The 20,764-nt window shown below is 32.9% G+C and overlaps 2 protein-coding genes across 8 annotated transcripts in view; both read right to left on the minus strand.

Moving 5' to 3' along the window:
• The window catches only part of hts (adducin 1-like protein hts), a 54,294-nt gene extending 51,332 nt beyond the window's left edge, over window positions 1–2,962 (minus strand). For 3 of the 6 annotated variants that reach the window (XM_065350955.1, XM_065350951.1, XM_065350950.1), the window contains exon 1: window positions 2,730–2,962. The gene's annotated coding sequence lies outside the window, so the exon portion shown is untranslated. The remainder of the gene's footprint in view (window positions 1–2,729) is intronic. The other 3 variants (XM_065350954.1, XM_065350952.1, XM_065350953.1) reach the window with 1 other exon arrangement.
• Window positions 2,963–6,972: 4,010 nt separating this feature from the next.
• FANCI (Fanconi anemia complementation group I) lies at window positions 6,973–13,586 on the minus strand. Of its 2 annotated transcripts, none has more exons than XM_065350956.1 (26): window positions 13,384–13,586; window positions 13,103–13,260; window positions 12,925–13,035; window positions 12,660–12,835; window positions 12,414–12,581; window positions 12,121–12,335; window positions 11,854–12,050; window positions 11,644–11,780; window positions 11,333–11,556; window positions 11,054–11,255; window positions 10,856–10,991; window positions 10,612–10,765; window positions 10,352–10,512; window positions 10,117–10,287; window positions 9,843–10,037; window positions 9,585–9,757; window positions 9,330–9,500; window positions 9,108–9,259; window positions 8,806–9,032; window positions 8,564–8,734; window positions 8,279–8,465; window positions 7,989–8,205; window positions 7,815–7,893; window positions 7,611–7,745; window positions 7,441–7,536; window positions 6,973–7,368 (listed from the first exon to the last, which is right to left on the minus strand). In XM_065350956.1, exons 2-26 carry the CDS (start codon window positions 13,214–13,216, stop codon window positions 7,078–7,080), a joined length of 4,260 nt encoding a protein of 1,419 aa, XP_065207028.1. In that variant the 5' UTR covers window positions 13,217–13,260; window positions 13,384–13,586; the 3' UTR covers window positions 6,973–7,077. The 2 variants fall into 2 exon arrangements, with proteins under 2 accessions (XP_065207028.1, XP_065207029.1); XM_065350957.1 differs by having other exon boundaries at window positions 13,367–13,586.
• Between the last annotated feature and the right edge of the window lie 7,178 nt (window positions 13,587–20,764).

Below are 20,764 nucleotides of genomic sequence, written 5' to 3' on the forward strand. Positions count from 1 at the left end.
TGTTAAGATGAGCTTCTGTAAAGAGATAAGGAACCTGATAAGATGGTATTTATCGAACGTTTTCATAGACATTTTTCGAGCGTGACTCGAATATAGAAAACTAATGGTAGAAATATTCTTAATGAAGCAATCATCCACGTTATCATAACGATACATTACCTACTGAATGATGAATAAATTGAAACTAAAATTAAACGAACCATTAGACAAATTGTAAATAAAACTTCATTCAAAAGGAAAAATAATATCAGTCAATTTAATTCGTCAAAAAAGTCAAGAGAATCGAGTTATTATATTATTGAGATTATTCGGTATGTTTCTTCACAGATGGTAGCAGAGCGTAGTTTTTAAGAATATTAAATGCAACTATGGCACCTTTTTGGTCTAGCATGATCCATTCAAAATCAAAATTATCATGAACAGGGCACATTAGGCTACTGAATTTTCCATTTTTCTACTTCTTCAATACAAAATCGTGTTTCAGATGGAATGATTCGGTAATGTTTCGGTTTTTGACATATGGTAGCAGAGCGTGGTTTTTACAAAAATGAAATCATCAATGAAATTTTGGGTTTTTCGACATGCATCATTCCAGATTCAGATCAACGTGATGAGAGAAAAATTCACCCGTTCTTCACAATAAGCATTGCCAATTGCCATTGCAGAGGCACCTAAAACTTTCATTTTCCTTTGCCTTAAATACAAAATTGGATAACGAATGCTACCATGTTTCGCTAAAAAGTTATACAATAATGACTTATCAGTATCACAAAACAAAAATAAAACCACACGCTCTGCTACCATCACACACTATTCAACAAACATATCACCTTGTATGCAGACTCTCTTAATTTCTTTCGGTCGACGACTTGGGTCAACTTTACAAACTTATGGAACTGTGGAACACTCTGAAAAAATCGAATACTACAAAAATATTGTTTTTAATGTCTGAGGGGGAAAATCGAGGACAAATCAAACAACGTTTCGAGCATAAAGTTGAATTTCCAAATCGCGTTTTTCTCACCAGATAAGTTTCCCTTTGAACGAAAAAAAAAAAAAGGAAGGAAAATTACAACTAGGGTAACAAATTCGTGAGTCTACGTCGATTGTGGTGAAAAATCGATAGAAACTGAGTCGCATAGTCTGACCTCGTGGTGCTTGAAAGCGAACTCTACCACCTATCCACCAACCAGAGAACGCAGAGCTGAGGTAATAAAAGCGTCAGATAATTGGAGTACGTTTGCGGCGCCAATAATGTCGCCACAAATGATATAGGGGGGCTCGATACCCAACTTCAATTACAAAATTGTCGGCTTTTTGGTAACCCTTTGGCGGTGACATTACATATTATTGTACTCGAATCTACAAACAATCAGACAACCAAAGGAAAGGAAAAAACTTTCGGACAAGTAGTATGTCTTTACAAATACTTCATATAATAATGACCGAGTTCAACAGTTGACTTGTTTAGAATTAAACACGCATCTTTACTTTTTGATCAACGCCCACCTTCTATTTAATACATTGAAAGCAAGTATCAAATTAATGTCGCGCGATTAATTACCAACATTTTTACACCAATTATTTAACGACATGCATTCTTGAACTGTAACACCAAATCTTTCCAAGTGAACTTTCCAAAAGCAATGTAAGTATGCCAAGCGATAAGCAAATTCTTATCAGCACATAAAAAAATGTATTATACTTTGAAGTTCGATTTGTCAACACGTATGTTACAATTAGTACGAAATATTACTACGTACAACCAACACCGAGGCATTTTTGGATACGAATGAAAAATTCAAATTAATAATCGAAGCGTTGAATAAAAAAACACCTCGTTACGATAACCAGTTATTAATTATTTTCATCGAAGAACGACGAAAGGTTATCAAAAATTACTCATTATTATCTACAATCAAGCACATTGACTACTGAAATGTACGAGTATTTTTATTTGCATAGATGTTTCTTCGAAAACTACATAAATAATTTTATCAGTCGGCGTTACATAATGAAAATGAAATGAACTTAAGCGAAGGCAAATAATCAAGCGTACATAAAATTTTCAACTCTATAATCCTCTACACCGGGTTAAAAATAGGTTTCATTAATAACCTTGTTAAATGCAGTACCAGACGGCTGAAAGGGAGAAAACGATCGTCATATCTTCGTAGCAACGTCATAAAAGCTTGATACATATCAAAAAATACAAAATAGAAAACTACTCGTAGTGGGTAATTGAAAAACATCATCGATTACACGCTCCTTTGCCGTAAAATGATAAATTCGCCGAGTTCGCTATCCGGCTAAGAAATGATATCGAATTAATCTTAAGCTCTCCCATTGCTCCGAGTTCAACGAATACTTTATTATCACCAGCTTGATCAAACAATGTAGAATGATCAATTGTTACCATTAATTAGTGAAAAAAGAATGCACCAACAATATTGTACATTGAACGAGTACCACACAAATTTCCAAGAATCATTCCGGCTACGGATTCGATTTGTACTATGTATTGCATATGAATGCATCGTACTCGGCATCGTGCTAATAGATTGATTATAATTGATGATATTTCTCATTTATTGCAATCAGTAAGCACTTACCGGCATAGTGACACACCCGATAATATTATAATAATAAGTATGCAACCAACAAAACAAATTAAAATGAGCATTTCTCCTATTGTATTACGTACGAAAATTAATCAACCAATAACTCACCTCAATTGTCAGGAGAACATCAGAGTCCGGGTACACTATTTATAAACACTTAAATAATTTCGAACGGCAGGAAAAATTATTAATTACAAACATAAATTATAAAATTTATTCACATAAACAACGATTATAACGACGTTCCGCCATTTTCGCTTCAAGTTTCAAAATATTCGACGATTCACCGCACTTCACACTGAAAGACGCTCACTCGGTTTGAAACTGTAACAAGTGTCGTGAAATTAGAGTTGTTGAAATATCGAAAACTATCGATAACTATCGATAAATTCACTATCGATAAGTTATCGATAACTTTTTACGTTATCGACCTTATAAGGTCGATAACGTAAATTTTTTTAATGCAGATAAAGCCTGAAAAATCGGTGAAAAACCAGTGTTGCCAGGTGCTGAGTCAATGAAGTCGCCCATTTTCTCGCCTTAAAGCCCCAAAAAACGCCAAAAATGAAGAAATTTAACCGCCCAACACATAAATTTGGCGTTTTCAAGCCAGTTGGCGCAATTATGTACAATCTGGCAACACTGGAAAGCTTATTGATAAACTATCGATAAACTATCGATAGTTTTGCCAAACTATCGATAGTTTATCGATAGTTCATTTTTCCGATATTCAACAACTCTACGTGAAATGCAAACGGAAAATGTTCTCAGCCTACACACAAATGCACTAACACACGCACACAATCACAAATTTCCGAAGAAGCGACGACGTCACGTCGAGACGAAAGGGGAGGAAGAATTTTTCACAGGCAAAATCATCAGTACGCTAGGTCCGTCCGTTTACGTTTGTTGAGTGCCTCTGTAGTAAACTGTTACCTCGATTTAAAGCCAAACTTTCTATCTATTTTCCAGGGATTTCCAGCCAGCCAATAGCTAAAAGCCAAAAGCCAATAGCTAATGCAAGCTAAGCGTATTTTGACATTGCACGCAAGATGTGACACTCCGTTCATTTGGAGTGGAAATTCCGATTCTTTTTCGCTCGTATCAGTTTTCTGGACTTGAAAAAATTTTTGTGACTAAATATGATCTATGATTGCGTTTGCGATTACGACATCATTAAAAAATAAAAAATAAAAATGTACATGGAATAATATTAATCATTTTCAATTCTGATTTCTGAACTATGCATATGCAGAAGTGGTTTATTGTATATCAGACATTGAGGAAGTAAATTGTAAATTCGATTCCATGATGTTTTGTTGCTTTGTTTATTTTAAATATCGCCGATGAACTCTGTTCCAGTGCTACATACATAATGCGGTACCACCTCTTGTGTTAGAATAAGGCTTTTGACGTATTGCGGGTTGCATATCGGTTTGCCTGAACTTTATCGGTTTGGTGGGCATTCTTATCAGTGAGTATCAAAATTTCATATTTTGAGCAATTTTCACAAGGTGTTTTTGAAATGTATAGCTTTTATTTAGTTTTTTCTTCAATTTTAAACACTGTTAAACCCTGTAATGGAAAAAGATACTCTCTTCGTCGAGTTTTAAAGAAGTTGACAAAACGTCTTTAAAACTCGACGAAGAGAGTATCTTTTTCCATTACAGGGTTTAACAGTGTTTAAACTTGAAGGAAAAACTAAATAAAAGCTATACATTTCAAAAACACCTTGTGAAAATTGCTCAAAATATGAAATTTTGATACTCACTGATAAGAATGCCCACCAAACCGATAAAGTTCAGGCAAACCGATATGCAACCCACAATACGTCAAAAGCCTTATGGCCAAGTATTAGAATGGTCAAGTTGTAGAAAAAGAGGGAAAAAAAGGGCAAAATATATTTGTTGCCAACCCACTTTGTTTGGAGAAGAAAATTTCGTAAAATAATTAAAATGAAAAGTAAAGCCCAAGTATTAGAATGGTCAAGTTGTAGAATAGTCAAGTAGTAGAATAGTCAAGTATTAGAATGGTCAAGTATTTGAAAAATAGGGGTAAAAGAGCAATCTGTTATAAGAGGATGAGGAAGTGGTACTTAGACTTACTACTTTTTTGGATAATAGGGTACAAGGGTAGCCATTTTCAGGGTTGGGGGGGCGTTGTGTCCGCTCACCTCGGCTTCGCCTCGGTTGCGCGGGTCGCTTTGTTGTTCATACTATGTCTGTTAACTTCCCTCGGCCTTCGGCCTCGGTGAGTACAGTTTTTTAGAAACTACCGCAGGTACTGTCTACATACACGGTAATGTCCAGCCTCCGTCTGAACTCACCAAGGGGAGTAATGCTCATCGAATGAAATATAAATTTTAAACGGCTCGGCTTCGCCTCGCCTAATTCTCACATTCTCCTAATACTTGACTATTCTACAACTTGACCATTCTAATACTTGGGCTTTACTTTTCATTATTTACAAAATTTTCTTCTCCAATCTCCAAACAAAGTGGGTTGGCAACAAAAATATTTTTCCCTTTTTTCTCCTCTTTTTCTACCACTTGACCATTGTTCTAATACTTGTCCATTCTAACACATGAGGTGGTCTCACATAATGCATGCATATCAATAATTATGTATTCTCATTGATTTACACAATATTAATTACATTTTGCTCGTAGAATAATTTGTAATTATCATTTTTGTGTATATGAATATCTGCCATGTGGTAGGGAATAGTCAATCAATATCAGAATTCACTAATTCAGATATTCTATGAAAAGGTTACTGCCATTTTACGAGCAAAATATAAAATAATAAATATTTAATGAATTATTTTATTACATTGTTAGCGATGTGTGATCAACTGATTATAGAACAAACGTTTTTTTCGATTTGAAATTTGAAATGGGTTGATTGTTGCGAAGAGCAAAGATGCTACATCGCATCATATCATATTAGATTAGCATAGTTTTCAGTGTTTTCACATTTTTAAATTTTAATAATGTAGTGATCGAATCGAACTTGATAAATATCTAAATGTCAATGACAACATGAAAGAAATTTGAGGTAAATGAGAATAAATAGACGTGAATAATAAGTACATATTATTTAATTCGGCATCGCCGTACTTGATATTCCGTGTTGAATGTTGATGCTAAAATTTTTCCAAGTCCAGCCTCCACTCCTCCACTCCTCCAGCGGCTCCAGCAAAGCAACAGAAACAGAAACTACAGAAAGTAGATAAGGCGAATCGGTCCTCTGAACGACGCATCTGATTGGTCGAATGTCACATCCCGCGTGCGATGTCAAAATACGCGCAAGCTAATGGTATTCGGCGTTAACATCTCGTGGCGGCGCCACCATCGACTTGCTGAAAGGGGGACTTTTTGCAGAGAATCACATTCATTCGCATCTCGACAAGTCGTGTGTGCGCGTGTGTAAGCGTGCGTGAGTATGGAAATGTCCCCCTTTCAGCATGATAACATGTGTTTCATGCATTTCACCGCCAGAGTGCAACACATGTTCGTTGACTCCGAATTTAAGCCAATAGCCAAAAGCTGGCTTAATGAAAAATTGCCAGCCAATAGCTAATAGCCAAAACCCAAAAGCTAATGAACTTGGGAGTGATTTTCAAATTTTTCAATTTTTTAAAATTTTTTTCTCAGATTTTATTTTTTTTCACTCGTGACTCACGTCTTACACTCACTGACACCACAGAAATGAAAATTGCCCTTTTATTAATCGTCTACACGTCATAACGAGTATTTTGAGGGGTCACAAATCACAATATGTATTTTTGTTTTCGTAAGCCAAAAGCCAGCCAATCGCTAGCCAATGAAATTTTGCCAGCCAATAGCCAGCTTTATTTAAGCTAATGAAAATCAAGCTAAAAGCTGATAGCCAAAAGCTAATCGATGATTGGCTGGAAATCCCTGCTATTTTCAAATTAATTTTTTTTTCGAGTGTTGAAGAAAAATCATTAAAATCAAAAATGAAAATGGAAACATCAAAAATTCAAAATCTACGGAAAAGAAATCTTTGTGATGACAAAATTTTTAAAATCAAAATTCAAAACAAAATAATACATTTTTCTCTAAATCAAAAATTCAAATACACTAAACTTCATTTTCATCAGATTCAGCATTTCAAAGACATAAACGGCATAAACCAGATCGTAAATAAATACATTAAAAATTTGGAAAAAATAATAATACTTAATTCAAATTTATAAAAATCCAAGATAATTAATTAATTATTAATTATGTACAATGAAAATGCGTCATTCTCTTTTTAAAAAATCCGTTCAAGATCAAGAAAGAAAAAGTTCTATCGTCAATATGAAAAAATGCACCAGAGCGGAATTTCTTTTCACTTATTTAATATTTGAGGTATCAAAATTCAAAATTCACGAACATAAAAAAAACATAGACTACGAGTATATAAAAAAAATAAAAAACTGAGCAAATTCAAGAAACCCTTCTACGCTTCTGAGAAGGTTGTGAAACACCATTAACACGACGCTGAGACGTCTGAGAAACTCCATTTGCACGTCGCTGAGACGTCTGAGAAACTCCATTTGCACGTCGCTGAGTCGTCTGAGAAACTCCATTTGCACGTCGCTGAGTCGTCTGTGAAACTCCGTTCACTACTCGCTGAGACGCCTGCGAAACACGGCTAGCACCTAAAGTAGTGGTATTACCATTAGTAACCGACGTTGAAGCGTTTCCAGTCGATTCATCTTCATCTTCGGTAGAGCTCTGCAAAATGTAAAAGCGTGAATTTTCAAAGCACTTTTGAGAATTACTTTCAGTTTCATCCTTATAACCTACCTCATTTCGTCTACTAAAAACTTCGTCGACTTTTTTAGCATTCAATCTAAAATCTCTGGTGATGGTTAATTTCACGTAATTAGATATGGCAGTATCCTAATTACAAACATAAAGTACAAATTGATAAACAGATTTCTCTTTTACAATTTCCAAAAAATCCTGATTCAGACCTTGCACTTTTTACCCAGCTGCATCACCGCTTTTGAGAAATATTCCAATTCGGAAACTAATTTTGGTAACAAAATGTATTGCTTTTTGGCTTGAGTGGCTAACTGGCTGACACTTTTAGTTTCGTTTTCGTAGTCCTGAAAAGGTAAACAGAATACGTTAACATCAATAAATACATATAACATCGATAAAAACATTGTAATCACCTTTTCTACATATAACAATAAATCAGAAGCCTCTTGTCTTAAAAATTGCGATCCAGCTACTTTTACCAATTTATGAAACCTGGAAATAACATATGTAATGAGGATAAAATAAGTACAGGTTGCGAATAATTACAAAATGTACCTCACAATGATGTAGACAAAAATAATACTCACATCGCATTTTGATAAACCAAGTCATTAGGCGACGAACGAAGCGTGAAGTACTTTGTCAAAGAAGTTAATACATTGAAATTACGAGTTAAAACCTTAATGAGTGATTCTAAACAAGGACCAGTTGGCGCAGCTATCGATATTATATTTTTTGTCATTAGCGTCACATGCAGAACGTGTTGACAAAGTTCGCGCTCTCTGCGTTTTAAAATACCGCATTCTAGAAAAAAATTGATATATTAGCTGTTCAAATAGATAGTAAAAATTTGCCAATGAAAAAAAAAAAACCTTACGAGTTAAAGCTCCATCTTCACTGTCTTTTAAATAAGAAACGATTATGTGTTCGGATTTGAATCTAGTAACCATGTAGTCGGCGTCATCTAAATTGGATATCAGTGTACTGCATAGCATTGGAAAAACGGTGGCTTTACTTTGATCTGAGACCATATTTAGGGGCCTTACATTTTTTTCCTCAATGGTCTGTAGAAAATATAATATAAAACATTAATTTTTCATCACATCTGCAAATTACGTATACTCAATTTAAAAAATATTATTAGTCATTTGATCTAATTTACTTCGTTGATAGAAGGAAATATATGACAAAGCTGTAAGCTTAGAGTGTTCAGTAACGTGAGATCTGATCTGCATCGATTTTGCATAGTTAGCAACAGGTTGATGAAAGTTTTAGTACTGTTGACATTAGGGAAAGTGTATTTTTCGGCGATAAAAATCAACCAATCTAAAATCTGAAGATAAATCACAATTAATGGCAATTTTTTGTAAAAATAATTCACTAAAAAATCTGAAAATTGCATACTTTGCCGGTGGTTTCATGCTCAACTGGTAATGTTAAAACAACTGTACTTAGAGCAGTCAATAATACAGTCGTCAGCATTTTGGAGCTAGGATCGATGTCGTCTTCCGCTTCCGTGGTGGCATTACTGTCTGAATTATCTGGAGTTAGAATTGTAGTGAGCAAATTTTTATAAACTTTGAGTATCGGTAACAATTGTTTCGGTAATCCATCATTAGGTGAAACGAACACTAGAATATTAAAAATATGAAAATTATTTGTTGCATACTGAACGAAACAAAACTATAAGGGCGATAGGTACGCACCCGTCTCTTGCAAAAACTGAGGAAATTTGCTATGGTAGTGCAATTGCATCAGAGTGATTACTTCTGAGAAACATTCAACACTAGCAATAGCCGAAGGTCCATCAAACTCAGCTATTTCCTTGTATCGCGACAAGCATCTCAAAAATAGCAATCTGCATGAATAATCAAATATTAGCACAAACTAGGGCATAGTTTATTGTGGAAAATTATTTTCATACGTACTTGGCCAATGAAGTAACATCGTTAAAAACAGCTGACGACCTTTGCTCTTCATTCAGTCGAACTTTCATTTGCCTTATAGCATCCAAGCTGGCATGCATGCAATAATTGAATATGCGTCTTCGAGGTTTTATTTCGTTGAGGGCTTCAGCAGATGACCATTCCACTTCATCTCTTGAAAAAATGAAAATGAATCAAATTTGACGAATACAAAAAAATAATCAAGAATGAATTTTAAGAAGAAAAAAAAACACATACAACAAAAATAAGCTCAGCATTCTGTTGATTGTTTTCAAACTTAAAATCGTCGGCGGCACTTTGAACTGGTCTTTCTTGGAAATCGAACTTCTTTCTTTTTTTGTACTTTTCCTCTTTTTCTCGCCGTTTTCTACCGTCGTCGTATCTTTCTTTTTGGACGATTTATCAGAATTCTGTTTGAAACAAATTAAATAAAGTTGGATATTGGATAATGAAACGAAATTAAAGGAGCATGCATAAATATTTGTTAAGGCTTACTTTGACAAAATCAGAAACTAAATGATACGATCTATGAAGTAATATCAATTTAGAGGCGATTTGAGTTGTGTCGTCTCGATTCCAAGAATTCACAATGTAAGCCATCAAAGCTTCGTAAGAAGATAAAATTTGTCCAACTTTTTCTTGTACTTTAAAACTGTCTGGAGTAGTGTCAAACAAATTGGTAGTTTCATCCTATAAATCAATAAATCAATAATTTATCAAATTAGTTCGACATGAAAAACTCATTTTTCTAGCAGAAAAAAGGACTAACAAGTAAAAAGTGATTCAAATCACACTGCGAAAATCTTTCTATCAGCGACAGCATAATTTCTGTAAATTTTTGAACGCTACGAGGAGTATCGTCTTCGTTATCGTTGGAATGCATCGAATTCGTTTTTAGGAGAACGTCTTGTATTAGTAAGATTAATCGGCCGATAGGTTCCTAGAAACAGAAAAGAAGCTATAATAATGAAAGAAAAATTATTCAATTACGTTGTTCATATTACTTGTAATATCACTTCACTATTCTGAACTGAAATAAGCTTATCGAATGATAATGGTGGTAACGTTTGGCCGTCATTTTCGTAGAACTGATTAAAATGGTCCAATAATACGTCAAGAACAGTTACACATAATTCAGGATTAACGGATATTGCATTAAATAGGCCTGGAAAATAATAAGAATGTAAATATGTCGTTATTCATGGAATAAAAATATGAAATTATTACACTAACGAGGCATAAAATCAACTTCTTGGAACATTACCTTTGTAGAGTGTTGTTTTCACAACAGCTTGCTGCATAAAACAACGTTTGAGGATTCCAATAACTTCTAAGCAGATTGCTTCATTGACATATGGATTAGTATTGGCTCTAATCTGTTGGCTGTACGTTTGTTGTGTATGAACGTCCATGCATATCTATCAAAATAGAAAATAATGCATTTTTTAACAAATAAAATTAAATAGGTAACAATAAAAAATAAAAAACCTTGGACAAAATTTACTCACTTGGGTGAATACACTTGGACCTTGGAAAGAAGTTTGTGTTAGAGTATTTTGACTGAATGTTGATAATTTTTGTAATTTCAGAAATTTTAAAAGTTGAAGGAACCCCAACACAGCTGTCTGTCTGATTTCTATATTTCTAAAGAAAAAAACAGATTTTTAATTGCAATGCAATAATTCAAATTTTAGTCACCAACTTACCTGGAAAACAACGCTTTTCGGAGACACATAATTAAATTATCACGTAAAGTAGATGATATTTGTACTAATGGGATCAATGCAGTGACAATACGTTGAGAAACTATACCAGGCATCGTATTAATAAATTCCAAAATTCGAATCACCGTATTAAAATGATCAACCATGGTCGTAGATGCAACATTACACAAATGAAGAAGACAATCTGAAAGTTGAAATAATTTTATAACCAAACAAGAACACAACAGAAAGAATTTCATTAATAGTAGAAACAAACGATACCTGTATATTGGTTAGAAATGCTACCAGTAATTATCCGATCAGTGAGATTTTGCAGAATAGTTTTAGATATTTTCCTATGTTTCTTTATCAGTGATACTAATATTATACGACCGACTCGCCAAATTTTCTTCAGCGAACTTTCTTTGGTTTTGGGATTGGAGAATGACAATAACGAAAAGGCCAAATTCATCAAACCTTTAACAACTTTATCATTTTCACATAGTCTGAAGGGGAAAAATTAACAATAATTAGAAAAAGGTTGCTATAAAATTATGCAGAAAAACTTGAACATCATATTCATTGAAACCAACCGGCTTTGGATGGTCAAAGAAAACAATTGATCGATATCTGATTTATAGTCAATTATGCCAGACAACCACGCAGATTCTTTTTTCCGTTCTTCTTCACAGATGGCTTGAGTGATCATAATTCGTAGTAAATCTGATACCTAAAAATAAAAATTTTCAGTTGAAAAAGACTGTAATATAAGGAACATACAAAAACCCACAATAATTTCTTACTTGAGTTTCGTAAGCTGGCATGCATGATAAGATCAGCAAAATTGATAACAAAAAAGGATCCAGAAGGAGGCAAGAAGCATTTGAGGCATTTTTGCATAATTTCATCAAATCTGATAAGCGTGAAATTCTGGCGAAGTCTTCGATATTCGAAATAATGGCGTGTTCAGCTTCTATAATCTCAGATCTTGACTTTTCATCTGTACATCACACAGAATTGATTAACAAATACCCACACAAATCTCATAGAACAGTAGAGACAATTCGTACCCATTTCACGATTGGTTTCTTCATCGATAAAGGAATGTAAATATTTTGAAAAATAAGATCTCAATTTTAGGAACACAATAACGCTATGATCGTCTTTACATAGCCGAAGTAATTGTTGCACTAATGACGGTAGATTTTTCACTAGCATGTTGGAAAAAGAATCACACATTTTTCTCACTACTCGTTCGTGTTCATCGCTGGTCATGATGATTTCCCTGAAATATTTTGAAAATCACGAATAGTACGAAATTGTGAAAAAATAAATGAGTAAAATTACGCAAAAGACAACTTACGAGAACATAGCAGTCATTGGTACGATTACTGCTGGATTTAAATTAGCTGTGCATAGAGTTTTTATAATATCTTGAATGTACTCCTTTCCGGTCATATCTGTGCCTCCACAAGAGACTTCCCTTTTATCAGCTAATAAGCTCAAGATTTTGGGGAGTAATTCTTTCCAACTGTAGGAAGATAATATTATTATCATTTCGATGATAAATTCTGGTAACAATAGCCTTAGGCTAATACAAAATACTCACCCTGTTTTTGAGGCAGATTCAGGATCTCGAATTAATTCGATACACACGTTGCTAATTTTAACAAGTTGAGCGGCTGTAAGTTTTTGCAACTCCGGTACCAGTTTATTGAGAACATTCGATTTACTTACATTAGGCGTTTCCTCCAATTCTAAATTAGTGATTACAGCTTCAATAATCTACAATGTGTACAGAAGTGGGGAAATTAGTAATCGATGATAAATAAAAAATACATATTAAAGATGTAGTTATTATAAATTATACTAACTCTGAACCGTTTTTTCTGAGGCATCATCTGCTGAGATAATCCTAAAAACATGCAACTAACTATTTGAACAGCATCCGGTCTGGACAGAATTTTTGGAATAGTGTCCACGATCTGAAAATACATTCATTAGGAAATACTCGTCATCAAGCGATAATTCGGTAAGCTATTTCGAACGTACCTCGACAATTTCGACATTTTCTTCCATAAATTGCTGCAGCGGCTGAATTTCAGCGTCTGTCTTGTATGTTCTTTGAGCAAAGTCAAGAAGTTGTTCATATTTAGCATCATCCATATTGTTGAGTTTCTACTTTCTATATCTCGATGCTTATTAAACGTCTGAAAATAACGAGAAAAACTTAATTAAGCTCGTGAAATTGATAAATAGTGAAGAATGCTCGAAGTCGAAGTATGAAGTGAAAAGTGATTGTACAAACTTACAAACCTTCGTTAAGTACTTACAGATTCACAGGTAAAGTATCTAATGATAATAACTTTCAGCTTTGGTGTTCTTCATCTTATAAGCAGCTACAACATTCATTTACGAGAGATTATTTCAACAGAATATTTCACATTTTATGGAAAAACTTTCCTAAAAGGCGTGTGGTGTTACACCATAAATTCTTTATCACAATTCACAACGTTTTTGCCGCTTTTTTCGAATTTCAAAACAAATTGCGGATGCAGTATCAGTGCGGTTATACACGAGAAATCAAAAAAATTCATGTCGTCATCGTGAAAGAGAAATTAAAATCTGTGTTACGTACGTAACTGTTTGAGCCTTTTGTGTTGCGTACTGCTATGTTGAAGGAGTACTTTTGAAAAAATATGCCATCATTAAAATTTTTTTTTTTTAATTCTGTATTCATTGATCTCGATGTTTATAATTATTATATCATGTGTGCATGATTTCAAAAATATATACCACTTACCATTGAACAAGATTTGAAAGTAAAACTCATGCTATTGAATGAAGTTTTTTTTTTGAAAAATTCTTCGTAACCAAACTTTGAACTTTTGACGTTTGAACAATAAGTTTTATAAAAATGAATTACCTATTTTCTTTTACCGGCCTTTAAAACTAGCAATCTGCAGTGCTTGTACATGCATAGATTTTACTTACAACAGCAAAATAGTGAAGAAAAATCAATTGAAATAAACATAAAAATCGACTAGTCCATTATTTTCTCTTGAAATGGCGTGTTATTTCATTAGTGCACTGAGCAGTGAGCATGGAAATGAAATAACAAATTAAATGAACTTTAACTCACTTCATCACTTGGCTAAAAATGTTAAAAAGAAATGTGTAAAATTAATGCCTACTTAGTTCTTAGCCTTTCCTTACATACCATGCTTCATGAAAATAAAACTGATAAATTGAACGTGATACGACAAAAAAATGAATGGTTGATTGTAAACAGGAATCAGGATTTATCAGGATATTCTATAACCCACCCAAGCAATAATGTTCGAAAAAAAAACAAGTCTAAAATAAGAATGAAAGTTTTCGTTTCCGTTTACCAACCATGATAAATGTATTTCTGCGGGTGATTCATTTCGTTCAAGAGTCAATCACCAAATTGGAGCCATCAAAATACTTGGGGTGAAAATAAAATAAAAGCAAGTGATACCTACAAATGGAAGTGAAATGTTTCTCAGAATAGTGTTTCTGAATTAAATCAGAATTGAGAATATCATCGTCTATACGTCAAAACACAATCGTTGAATAATTTTCATCTTTAATTTCTACAACTATACCTAGGTTTCTAGGTACCATGAGAAAGTCCGAGATTATGTACCTAAGTATATATATCACACGTTCCTATAAATTGATTTCGCATAAAGGATATTTCTATCGAAAATTATCCGCAGTTGGTAAGATTTCCTTCGAGTGAAAATAAAAGAAAAAAAGAGAGAGTAGAGTTAATAACATGAGTCGTTTAAGGTTAGAACTAAAAGGGATATATTACCCTTAAAACAAACAACAATAAACTAAAATTCGTAGTATCACTGACAGCAAAGAATAAAAATTTACATTAAGTAATTCCATCCAGTTAATCCACAATTCCATCTACAGAGGTACAAAAACACTTTCCTTTGTTACTTCATGCATTATGTATTTACTTGCCGATACACTATCTCGGTAACGATAAAATAGTATACTTTTCTAGGCCGGCGTCTATTCCACCCTATATTTAATTTAAAATTACAATTTCTAAAAGTCAACAATATCAAAATAAATCTGTTTAAATCACTGAAATTAAACTTTCATGATTATAGCGTTTAAAAGGAACGATTAATTTTTGGAATCGAAACAAAATTTGTTGAGTGATTCTACATTTGTAAATTATTACATATATAGGAGCAAGAAGCCTAGGTATAACAATGACATGGCTTTCTTTGTGATCGGTAGCGGGTAGGTATAAGTTTCGTACAAATTACTAACACTTGAATGAAAAAATATTTATTTTTGATATCCTTATCCCACGCTCGATGCTTTGGTAGCAAGAAAAAAAAATAATTTAACAACAAAACTAGATAATAATCGAAAATATATTGTGTTGCATCGAAAGGAAATAGAAAATCGTGATAAAAGTAGATTCTGCCAATTAGAAGCATTCGATTTCATCGAATTGTCATAGTATATAAGTTGAAAAGCGATAAAACTAACGACGGATACGTTTCATCTTCGGTACATTCTCTTATGATAAACACGAATGTAAAAATGTCAAATGGTCGTATTTTGCATTTCGTTAAGGTCATTCTTTACTTACCTGGGTATGCTCTCAAACATTTTTTTTTTTTTTTTCTAAATAAGAAAATGAAAATGCAACTTTTATTAAAGCCAAATACCTTACTAGTTAAGGTTAGTAAGTACCTATAGATATCATGAAACAAAATATAATAAATATAAAATTTCAATTCGAAGGAAAAAATTATCGAAAAAATTTATTTCGCGAAAACACGAGTGTATTAAAAATTGCCCTTTGTTCGTATAATAAAGAATAGGTAGCCTAACGAAAAATTCCATTGTCTTTCGTTTTTCTGTATGAATGGCGACGAAGACGAGAGCTCGTTTGTGGAAAATGATGGTGATGACGACAAGAGGGCGTTATAGCGTGAAAAAATTCAAAGAATGATTGTTCCGAGAAAAACGACGAGCGGATGGATGGGTTTTGAAAAACGGGGTTGTAAGACTGTGGATGAGAAAGAATGCGCGGAAGTGAAAATAGGAAATTGAATTCTTCAATTCTTTTTTTCCTAATTCAATGCAAAAAAGGTTTTCTTGTGTATTTCTGACTAAATAAAAAGGGAAATTAATTCGCTGCCAAGATTACATTTTCTTTATAGTTTGATCAAGTTGAGCGTAATAAGCTACATGAATTATTGCAATTAATACGTTCGTCGTCCCTTTTCATGGAACGTTTTAAATAAATTTATACCTACCACGATATTATTAGTGCAGGTAAGCCATAACTTATTATTGCCTGCGTAATTTATACTTACTTTCAAATTTATTCTATTAAAATGAAACCAGAGCGATAGTGTTTTGTTTTTTCATCTTAGAAAATAATCCAATAGATATCTTGAGCAAATTTAATAGCATCCAGTTGTTGGACAAATTGAAATGAGTCCATCCAACAATATAAGTTGATCAAAATTTTATAATTTTTGCAAAATAATACACACGTTTGTAGGTCAAATTGCAACATTATTTACCTATATTAGGTACCTACCTAAACTTTTAAATAAATTTTTAAACACGGAACACTCGGTATGTCTATTAAATTGAATGAAACGTAAAACAATACTCGTTTCTAATTAGGAACCTATTTAATGTTTGTAAAATTGAAGACAATATCTGTTGATATAAATATCTGCCTACCCAGTTAGGTACTTTTCTCGATGTAAAATAAGCCTAAGTTGATCATTGTTTGTGACAATCAAGTCCACTGATTATTTATCTCTGTAAATGACATTGTTACCGTTGTATTCATAATTAAATAAACCAAGCGGTGAAACAAGCTCCATTCTTGGTCGAAATGATATTTCGCAAAATGATAAAACAAAGATGAATAACAATTTAATTCAAACGTTGCCCTTTCAAGATAACGATGTAGTACCTATATTCATACAACTACACAGACATAAGTTGGACGCTTTATACTTACACTTTTACTGTACTTATGTAGTCAAATCGATTATTAAAAAAAAAAAATGCAAGTAAGTACATGGGTAGGCTACTTTAAAAAATCCATAATATTAATTTTTTCGTGAAGTAAGTAGGTATGTACTTACGTTTACTCGGAGTTTAATTCGTCGTACTAAATTTCTATAATAGAGAATCGTTTAACCGCAGCTCAACGTGTGACCTTATATACTATTATTATCTTCTCCGGCACGTAAAAATTTTTGCATGTATCTAAAAATTGAAAAAATTCATAATGCGGAGCAGATATCAATAATTTGAAAAACTACGCCAGATAAAACTGAGAAACGTAATCGCTTCAAAATGTGCGGAATTCTTAATAAAGAAGCGCCCGTCGTACTATATTAAAACCTCCAACTATGATAGATCTTGTAAAGGGTCGGTCTCTTCCAATTTTATCTTTAATCGCATTCCTATCTACTCCAACAAATGATTCCCTCGTTTGCCTGCTGATGCCTCACCCCTTTCTGCTGCATCTTGCTCTTGCTCCAACTTATTGTCCCTGTTTTATTTTTTCACGTCAGTTTGCGCGCGAAATTATGATTTCGCGAATACTTTTCCAGATGTTTTTAATTTATTTTCCAATTGGTATCGACGACGGATCGCGTTAGTTTTAATGATAAGTTCAAAAATGGTGTTGTAATTTTTTGAATCATAATAAGCAAATGTAGAAACGGCGTATAAAATTTATTTTTTAAATTAAAATTTCAACCACTTACCTATCTCTACTCAGTTAGGGTTGAAAATGAAAATTTTTATAAATTCAAATTCTCTTAAATTTCAAAAACGACCGAATTCTTCAACATTGTATTGAAAAAAATAGGCATACCAACATTTGTTAAGTTTCAGGCTCAACGTCTTCATGAATAAAAATTGATACTTGAACTTATATTAGAGAAACTTTATACTTTCGATCAACTTTCATAAACTCTCATAAAACCGTGCTACTTTTTCATAAAATTAAAAATTAAATGAACTTCCACCAGTTGACCATGATAACTGATAAAAAAAAAAAAGAAAAAAAAGAGCTAAACCAAGAGTCGAATATCGACGACACCAACATCTGGAGTTGACAATCACTATAAAATGAACGTCGTTCAGAACATCTTTTATACATAGGAAAATTTTAATCAATTTTATTATGCATTGGAAAATACGTAGGTGGCTATTATATTATAGTTACCTACTCGAAAGTATTTAAAATTTCGTAAATTTTCATCGTTCTTACAAAATTAAATTAAGGAGAAAGTATAACGTGTAGAGAAAATTTAATTGAAAAAATTTCGTCGTTCGATTAACGTAAAATCGTGTTTGGGAAACTGGTGAAAAAATGACCCCGTAGATTCGAATTTTTTGCCCGAGTTTCATGTTGTAGGGGTTTTTAATTGAGTTTGAGTGCCGTTACAAGGAGAAGCACTTAAATCAAAAGTTAATGAAATGACACTTCTGTCAGTGTTGTAATCAATCAAATCAAAAAACTAAAGGATTTTATTTTGTTACTGGACGTTATTTTCTCGTAAAACATTCGCAAAAGCAGCGGAGCGTAATTTTTAAAACCAGGAAGTATTTTTATGAACATATTTTTTCCCCACTGTCGTGTAATCCGTTAGTATTTTTTATTACGTTCGAATTATTGCGGTATGTTTTTTAATTAGGTATTTAAGACCTAGAGGTTATAAGTTACAAAATTTATAGTAAGTTTTTGTCTTATACGGAATAAATTGAAATGAAATAAAAATTTGCAGCCTATAAATAAAATAAGTGTACCTATACGTATATTTTAATATGGAGAAATCGAAATACAATAATCTGACCTTTTCTCACGAAATAGGTAAATTCATTATCGGAACTAATAGCTTCGAAAATTAGATCTTCAACAGCTGCACGAATACAGCGTCTAATTATGTTAAAGAGTCGTTTTAATGACAACCTATTATGAACAGACTTCTCGCGTAGTTTCGATAACAGCTACTACGAAAAAGGGTCTTTTGAAAAGGTCTTCTGAAGTGGCTGCTCATCTCTGAAAATAGACCTCCTTACACGGAGTGTGTAATAATTCAATTATTTTATAAATGGAAGCGCTTGATTATCCATTATGTAAGGCGTTGAAAATTTCGTTTCGCATTGATATTTTCATTTGAAAAAAGAGACGTACTTTTATACATAATTTTATTTCAAGCTGCTTTTCTTATTATATTTCTTCGGGTCATTTTACTCGTATCTTAATAAAAAGCGTTTTGATCGTTTCCTCCTTATACATAAGAATGAATAGATATAGATATCTGTCTTTTATTTTTATAAACACTTCGAGTGGAAATTCTTACATGTATTTTATTTTTAAACCTCGTGCACGACGCGAGACTGCATTAAGTAGAGTGAGACAAATATTTCAACTTTGGATAAGTATGTTTCCTTTTCAAAATGGTATTCATAACAATTGTGTTCATTTCTGGATTGTGATGAGACGAGAGAGGTTATTTCAAAATGAAAATCATACCCCATACTGGGCGTTCTGTTAATCGTTCTGAATATTTTGCCTGCAGAAAGCAACCCAAACAACATGTTTCTATGTAAGTACCCATCGTATAAATTCATTCAATGCCTCTGAAAATTGAAAGAGCAAAATACATACCTACTATTTAAGGTGCAGACGTTCGTGTTTTTAAATCTTTTTATTTATTTTTTTTTTTTGATAATACCTAGGTACCTACTTTCAAATATTTTATAAATTTCACAGTAAAATTTAGATTCAAGAATTTAATATTTTTGACTTTGATAGTTGACTATGTAATTTAATCATTTAAATACAAAATATATTTTTTCTAATCACAATACTGTGCCAAAGGTTCTGTCCCCACTAATGAATAAGTAGGTACAATAAACTACGCTTATGGAAGGCGATCAGGGCATGCCTGCTCATCACAAGCATACGATTTCACTTTTAAAATTTTTTTCAAATACATATTTTCCAAGTTTTTAAACGTCTCAAGTCTGACACAATGGCAGGAATTCGACAAACATTGCTTGGTGAACAATGCCCAAAGGGAGTTGTTCACAAGAATCATTTTTTTTTTTCATAGATGTAACAGGGATAGAAAGCTGAAAGATGAAACTTTTGGCTTTAGCTTTTCAAATTCATAAAGCGGCCAACGGCTAGCTTTATTTAGCTTCCAAAAATCCCTTGGCTTTTGGCTTTTAGCTTTAGGCTTTCAGCTTTCGGGGTTTTCAAGTTTTTTTTTAATGAGGTGAAAGGAAAATGGAAATTCACAACCACAATGGAAAAAAATGAAAAAACTGAAAAAAGCAGAAAAGTAAAATATGAAAATTGGAAAATAACTGAGAACCAAATGAATTTGCAAAAAAGCTGAAAGAAAGCTGAATAAATATAAAGCTTTTGGCTGTAACTTTTAACTTTCAAAATCCCCAAACTTCCTCGGCTTTCAGCTTTCAGCTAGCTTTCCATCCCTGATATTTAATGCTTTTACTGTTAAAAAGAAAACATCTAAAGTATATATATGTACGTAGTATTGATTGTATAAAATTTTTAAATTACCTGTACCTAGGTAATTCAAAGAATTTCTTTCTTTTTACTTTCTTTTTAAACGTCTCGTTATGTCTGGTAACGTCTGGTAT

The sequence above is a fragment of the Planococcus citri genome, chromosome 2 (assembly GCF_950023065.1).
Source record: "Planococcus citri chromosome 2, ihPlaCitr1.1, whole genome shotgun sequence".
Taxonomy (NCBI): Eukaryota; Metazoa; Arthropoda; class Insecta; order Hemiptera; family Pseudococcidae; genus Planococcus; species Planococcus citri.